This window comes from Echiichthys vipera, assembly GCF_963691815.1.
Source record: "Echiichthys vipera genome assembly, chromosome: 1".
NCBI classification, from domain to species: domain Eukaryota; kingdom Metazoa; phylum Chordata; class Actinopteri; order Perciformes; family Trachinidae; genus Echiichthys; species Echiichthys vipera.
The window spans coordinates 9063648-9071599 of NC_139826.1; the positions used below are offsets into that span (position 1 = coordinate 9063648).

General features: G+C 41.8%; 1 protein-coding gene across 1 annotated transcript in view; it reads right to left on the reverse strand.

Moving 5' to 3' along the window:
- Positions 1–7952, reverse strand: part of mmp15b (matrix metallopeptidase 15b) — a 31448-nt gene that overhangs the window by 21087 nt on the left and 2409 nt on the right. The window contains exon 2 of the mRNA XM_083913430.1: positions 200–348. Within this exon, the coding sequence (XP_083769556.1) occupies positions 200–348 (149 nt within the window). The remainder of the gene's footprint in view (positions 1–199; positions 349–7952) is intronic.

The following is a 7952-nucleotide window of genomic DNA, read 5'->3' on the forward strand; positions in this document are numbered from 1 at the left end:
CTAGTTTCTAGGCTGTATCATCCCGTTAAAAAAAAAAAAACGTCACAGGTGCTTTGCAAAACATAAAATTATTCATTAAATTAAGTTTTTGCCGCAAAATGGTTTTCAGAAAAGTGTTGTGGAGGCCGGTCACTATTTTTTTAATTTTTGCAGGTGTAAGTGTAAATGTACAAAAATATCCTACTTAAACCATGCTAACCTGATGGTTTGAGGGTCCATCTGTCCAGTGACCTCCAGGCTGTAGAACCGCTGCATGTCACTGATTGCATTGGACAGGATCTGAGCTGATCGCATGGTTGACATCTGTCTGCTGGCCTGGGGCAGATATCCGTACATCCTCAGCCATGACTGGAGACAGGAAGAAAAACATGAAGGAAACTGGTACAGATCTATAATGTGATGCCACCTCGCTTGAATCAAAGCTCTTCAGGACTGAATTAGTGAAGTTGACAGCATCAGCATATGATCAGTTTGCGAGCAATGTTCTGAAGCACTAGACACCACAGAGGTTGTGTACTCAGCTTCAGCTTCTGTGACATGATGACATAGCAGAAATTTGCCGTACTCAGAAGGCTGATTGAGAACACTGTGCGGCCAACTATCTGTTTTCTGGGAGTGTGTAACTGGGAGGGCTGGGGAGGGTGGGAGTTAATAACAGACTTTAGGGAGAAAACGTGATATCTGACCCAATCACAGATGACGCAAAGTCTATTCCACCTGTTATGTAGAAACCTAATATCGTACGCACACACACACAGGCAAGCACTTGCATATTGGGTAGTCTGAGATACTAGATACGCCTACACATGGACACACTCACCACAGCGGTGCAAGGAATGTCAAAGGGTGTGTGCCTGAGTGTGCATGTGTGCTCACGCATGTAGCTGTTTGAGCGTCAGTGTGTGCAGTTCTCAAGTTTACACCCATCTTTCACAATGTAAAAATTCTACTTGATAAGCTGTATTTACCTTTCCACTCCTTAAAAGCCATAAAAACAATCTCACCTCTTGCATATCTTTTTCTCTCTGCTACACACATACATCTTATAATTCTGAAACACTGTATACTACTCACAGTATGCTAATACTGTGACTGCTGAGGGGATGTGAAAGGTCCAGCCTTGCAAAGTGAAACAATGTGGTTCCTTGACAAAAATTAAAGTTTTTCTCGTATATTTGTGAGTTCTTTCTCTTTTTATCCCTTATTTTAGCCTCAGAAATGTATGATTTTATTTTTATCAGGTAAATTTACAACTTTAATCTAGAAAATCAATTTGGGATTTCTTTTTTCTAAGAATACTGGCACCTTCCCCAGCTCCATAATTGATGTCTACGATGGTCCTAATACGCTGTCGTAGGTAAACCACCACCCAGACAAAGGGTTTATTTGCTGAATGTGTGTCCTACACAAGCAAATGTCCCCTCACTCCAATGAAAACAAATAACAAACAGTCTATCAGACCTTCCTTGATCTACTCGGTTTCCCCTCTGCCTACAATATGACTCTATGTAAAAGAAATGTTTGCTCCTCTTTAAAATCACCCACTAATGTGCATTATATTATTATTATTATTATTATTATTATTATTATTATTATTATTATTATTATTATTATTATTATTATTATTATACAGAGCTGCTTGACATTATAACTTCAACCCAAGCACTATATTTTGCCTGTATGTGTCCTTCCTCAACCATTAGACCAGTTAATTATCGTGAAGTGAGCACATAATGCCTGATCGATCAATCACTGTCAACTGCTGAGCTGAGTCTGATCAGGGGGATGAGACGTCATCAAGATCTATCAGTTTAGGTAGACTACTGTCTGTCACCCATTAAATATACCTGTATGTCCTTTGTTGAAGTAAAACCTCTTTCCCCGAAGGTCAAGGTTTTATATTAAGTTCTTCTGACAGCAGTCAAAAAAAACTGCAGGAAATCTGTAAGTCTTTCAATAAGCTCATTTACTGACGACTCACCATAGTAAAATAATAAAACATTTTAAAAGTAAAAGCAGATGTTCTATGCGTATAACTGAACTGGTTGTTCCCATAGAAGATGCAATCAGCTAAACAACCCTCAGCTTCTGTTGTACTTGTTCTGGTTTCTTTCTCTGTATGTTAGAAAACATACAGATGCATATATTTTGAACATTGAAGGAGTCAATGCTGGACATTTCTACAAATTCAACACCTGTAGTGAAAATTCACCAAACTCAAAGGCACAGTGCAGTGAGGTAAAGACCTTCTCCACCTGAGACCTCGTGTCTTTGTAGTCTATCTAGTGACCATTGGGAGGTCAAGGGTGGAAACCCAAAGTGTTTGAGCCCTCAGGCTCTGAAGCACCTGGCCCGAGGAGCTCAAACCCTCAAAACCTGTTGCATCTGTACGTCAAATCTCCAAACACAATAGTAAAGACAGGCTGCTATGTGGTGAGCATTTTGTCTGTTTCTTCTGCAGTTTTTGACATTTTATCATTGTTCTTTTGCAGATATTATATTACTAGCTAAAACACTGTAACACATTGTAAGACATATGTTATGTTACCCTGTATATTCTATATCTGTAATCCTATAGCTATTGTTATATTATCCCATTATACTATATTCAATACTATCCCATAGACATACTTCACTTGCACATGTATCTCATATGATTGTCTGCTTAACATTGTTTCGTATAAATTGCATGCAATTTACGCGCACTACTTTGCATAAGGCTACCTTACTCCTTTAAGCTTTTTATCATGTTCAGCTGCCCATGCTTTGTTTTAAATGTTATCTGTTTAATTTTTATATTTTTGATGGCTGTCTCTCCTCTTTATTTGTCTCTTCCTGGCAATGGATGTATCAGCTCTGTTAATGAGTGTGTAGGAGCAGGAAGAGATGGAGAGAGGGCTGAACTAGATGTGACCCTGACCCACCTCTGCCTTAAGATAAGGTTCAGGCACACAATTACACACACACACACACCAACACGAACACATACTTCCTGAAACACTATCTCAATACTCTCTTACCCACAGAAACACATCAGGCGAGGGAAACAGGTGGCAGGGTTCACAAAACACTCTTTTCATCTTGAAGCATGCGTAATACTTAAACTTTCACGGTTACACATAAACGAAGAGGACACCACCAACATCAGTATGCCAGGCTAACAATAACTCAACACAAATCACTGATTGAAAAGCACCGTCCCTCGTAGTTACTGCTGCTGTGTCTGTCAAGTTTTCTGATCTTGCACGGCACATATTGAAGCTGAAGGTGAAAATGTGATGTTTGAAAACAGATCCGTGATTTAAGACGGCGGTAAACAAAATCAGGCTAGGGGTGTACGGTATTAACGGTATATATGGTAGGACGGAATTTGGCTACAGTATGGATTTTGACTCGTGTAACTGGCAAAGCAGGCTCTGAAATAAAAACACAATGCGTGCTGATCCTGCCCGCGAGGGAATATTTACTGTCCCTGTGTGAAAAAGTAATCCCAGGCCGTAGAGGACTATGTTGACTGCTGTCCAAGCTCGCACCTCCACGCAACTGTCTCAGTGCGTCAAATACCGGTGCGCTGGAAGACTTTGTTGTTCTCATCATTTCATTCTGGTTAAATCCATGGTTAAATCACCACATACAATGTCTCTTTCTGCTTTGAAGACACGAAAGGTTGACACAGAAAACCGGCAATTCAAATATACCGTGATATAATACCATTACCGTTTATGCTTCAAATTATACCGTGATTTAAATTTCAGACCATACCGTACAGCCATAAATCAGGCTTCTCATTTTTAGCCAGCGACTAGTGATTTTGCTAACTGAAATGACCACTGTGACTGGCACTAGTTAGCATTAGCTTAATAACAAATGGGTTAAAAACTCAATATCAAACCGAATAGTTTATTAAAACATGTCTTATATGCACTTGGAACGTAAAGCTCTCAGATTTCTTTGCTAATGTTTTGTTTTGTTTTTCAAGGTGATCAAAAAAGGCACCACGCTTCTAACCCTTTAGACTGTCAGTGTGCATATGCTCCATGCAGACAGCTCCATGCACACCATTTTGGCACGTGGAAGAACCCTAAGCTTGACAGGTCTACCTTGCCTGGTCACAGTTGCAGTCACTGTTCCGGAGGGTTTTAGAAAATGGTCATATCGTTCAGAATCAAACATTCACAGAACATATTAGAGTTTGACTTCATCACCGCAGCTGTATTTGCATGCAACCAACTATAGCAAGAGTTTGTTTCTTTAAGCAAAATGCTAATTCCACAAGGTTCGATTCCATTTCATGGGTGGAAGACAATAAATGCATTTTCCAAATGACAAAAAACATGTCCACAAAAGACAGAAAATCTTTAAAGACCTAATTAGTAATGAGCAGTATTGATTGTCATTTCATGTCAGCTAATGCTGTTCATATTTCATACTGCCTGAAGACAAAAACAAAGCACTTGCTGTAATGCACTCATTAACGGTCATGCAACCCCAGCGGACACTGTAGGAGAAACAGTGGAGTAAAACTGCAATTCCCATCGGAATTCCAACAAAATGAATTTAAAGAAAATACAAGCCAGCCTCCTATGTGATCTCCACCACGTCCTTTCGCTTTCCGCTAGTTCCTCGCTGCACACAGTTGCCATTGCTGCAGTGATGGTACTTGATGAAAAAGGGAAATGCCTTCATGTCCGTTTATGTTTCTGTCTTTGTGAGTGATGTGTGCGTGTCTTTGTGTATACTCCAGGAATTTGATGTTCTCTCTACACACTTTTTTTCTGTCCGTTCCAAATTTACAACAGGCTGTAGTTGGGTGCAAGGTAAAAGCTGCAGTGCTATTGGGAAGATGTATGGAGGCATATGAACCGCTGCCACCCCTCACGCCCATCGTCTAACATTAAAGTACTTTAGTCTGGCCGCTCACCTTCCTTCATCAGTTGGGCTGAATACAAAACAAGTCTTAGACAACAGGAGGAACGGGGGAGTGCTCGTGTGCGCGTGTACGCTTGGCCTCGTCTATTAAATGGTCTTTCAAAGAGTCCTTGAGCTTACCTGCCAAACCCAGACCCAGCAATATACAAGGAGTTGTAAAACCTGCCAGGAGAGAGTGTGTGTGTGTGTGCGTGTGTGTTTGTGTGTGTGTGTGTGTGTGTGTGTGTGTGTGTGTGTGTCCACCACAATGTCAGCCAAGATACTAACAGTGCTTTTATTCCGAGGCTTGGTCCACTGCCATATCTTACCCCCCTCCTCCAAAGCCCTACCAAGAAGGGTGGATAAGTAAATGGAATAGAGAAAGAAACAGACACAGACGGACAGACAGGAGGAAGAGAAATTAATTTGTTCAATTTGAAGATTTCATGAAGCACATGTGGAGTTAGAGAGGCAAGCAGGCATGCCTCCTTTTCTGCATGCAAGACAATGATCCACACATACTGTATGGACACACATATGAAGCATGCAAGGACACAAACACACACGCACACACACAGGAAACACCCAAAAAATAAATAAATGCACAATCACCCTATTACATGCACAGAGATAGCTCCCATCCAGTCTTTGTGGACATGGTGATATCCAATCACAGGGGAGCAAGGGGGAAGCGGCTGGAATGTGAGGAGACAGCACGCTGCAGATTACATGGACACAAAGAGGATACATACGAATTGAAGAAGTTGTCTACTTATGTGTAGCAATAAGTCACTTATTACCCCTCCTCTCGCTGCTATAACTCTGCTTCAGCTACAATTGCTGAAGCACACTTTTAGCATTCTCTCTATACAGCCCGTCTTATCATGTCCCTGTTTATTTCTGTGCTCTCTCCTCCTCTTTCTCTCCTATTTGAAAGTTTTCTCCCACAACTTGCTCTCTCTCTCTCTCTCTTCAGACAAGCGGGTCCATTGTATTTCCAAAGATGCCTTAGAGTCCCAGGCCCAGCGTGCCTGTGCACTGTCTGTGTGTATGTGTGTCCCAGTCAGAGAACAGCTGTCACATTCAGCAATCACATGCTGCACAGCTGAGAGTGACCACCACCAACTTTCAACTTTCTCTCTCCATCTTTGTCTCGCTTCCCCTCTTTCATAACAGGTTCCTCTTGGCTGTCGCTGTGATTTCCCTTTTTCAATAAGAATTTCTCCGATTCTTGTCACGGCCATAATCCCTCTCTTTGCCTTCGTTCTTCCACCCTCCCACTTCATCCTTTCTGTCCAGACAGAGTAGGAGTAGAGGTATTGGGCTAACTCCTAAACACATGGATTGAACTCCATCTGAAGCGTGAGGGTCAGATGGAACTCGAGGCGACGTAATTCACCATGTGAATAAACTGTAGTGTAGGTGTATAATGGTTGCTTAGAACCAAACCGTACCGGTTTAACATGTCATTTCATTTATTTTGTAAGCTTGATTATGTTGATCAATACAACCAATACCTTTCCTGCTGGCCAAAAAACCCACTAACACCCACTAGCATCTGACTTTTGTATTTAGTGGGAAAGGTTAAAATAAGCATTTTTTCCCTGGACAAATTTCATGACATCCAGGTGAACACGCCCCTTTTCCGGCGTGATGCTATGACTACTAATTTACCATCTCTGCCACAAATTACGTCCAGCTCTGCCCAAGCGGTGTTCAGAAATCGTTCCAAATTAGTCAGCGACGGGTTTAAAAGAGAGCACCATAACAATGTCACTGGGATGTGTAAGCAGCGCGACATGGCTCTCGCAGGATGCCCGCAGCAGAGCGCCTGCATTATATCCAATTGTAGCAGCTACATTACAATTGAAGCCCAGGCCCATGCGACTCAGCTCTAGTTATCTAGGCTATATGGCCCTCCAACAGGTAAAAACTGAGTAAATCGCTTGTACAGTCTGTTTTTAAATTATTAAGATACAAACCTCATTGTACCATAGGGCAATGTGAGGCAGCACAGTTTCCAAACACTACAGAAACAACTGTATTAAAACAACACAAACTGTTTTCCGGCACACTAGAAAAACAAGAAAGGCATAGGCTACTCTTCTGCCTACATTTAAAAAAAAACCTACATATGCACATTAATTTTGGTGGAAAAAGGGTATAAGACCTCCTTTACCCTCCCTTTATTATCAGAACTACACAGCAGGTGCTTTACCAACTCCCTTTACTATATCCAATTTATAAAACCCTTATTATGGCTGTTGTGACTGAAAACAAATGTTCCGCTCAGAATCCAGAGAAACATTCATGAGCCACAAAGACCCACAGTGACTTCCTAAAAGCAGGGTCTCCCCGTCCATGAAGATTAAAGGGCAGGTCATGGAGATTTGCAGACAGCATGGCATCTTTAACTCCTCAAGTAACACTTGCAGTCTTAGTGCAGTGTTTCCAAGATGCACTTTACTCTTATGGAGCATTCCAAATGTTAAATAGACACGATACAGCATGAGTAATGCAATTCTCATTATTTCAGCTGACGCACATAAACACATTTAGCAACAAGTGCTTAGGAATTTCTCATCAGTCCACACATTGTGTAAACCAGGCATCTCCACTCCTGCTCCTGGAGAGCTACTGCCCTGCATGTTTTAGGTGTCTCCCTGCTCTAACACGCCTGACTCTAATGATCTGCTCATTATCAAGCAGCTGAAACTTCACACGGGTTTGATAAACACTGTGTTTCAGCAGGGAGAAACCTAAAACACGCAGGCCACTAGCCCTCGAGGAGCAGGATTGGAGATGCCTGGTGTAAACCCTCTGTCTCTTGTGTCAGGAAGACACATTAGCAAGACACCTGCAATTACACACACACACACACACACACACACTTCAATACCCCATCAGAATGTTGTAACCTGACTAACAAGCAGACCCCCCAGCCACCACTTAGTTTGGAAGCTCACCTCTAATGACACACAGGGCGGTCTCTCTCTCTCTCTCTCTCTCTCTCTCTATCTCCCTCTCTCTCACTCTCTCTCTCT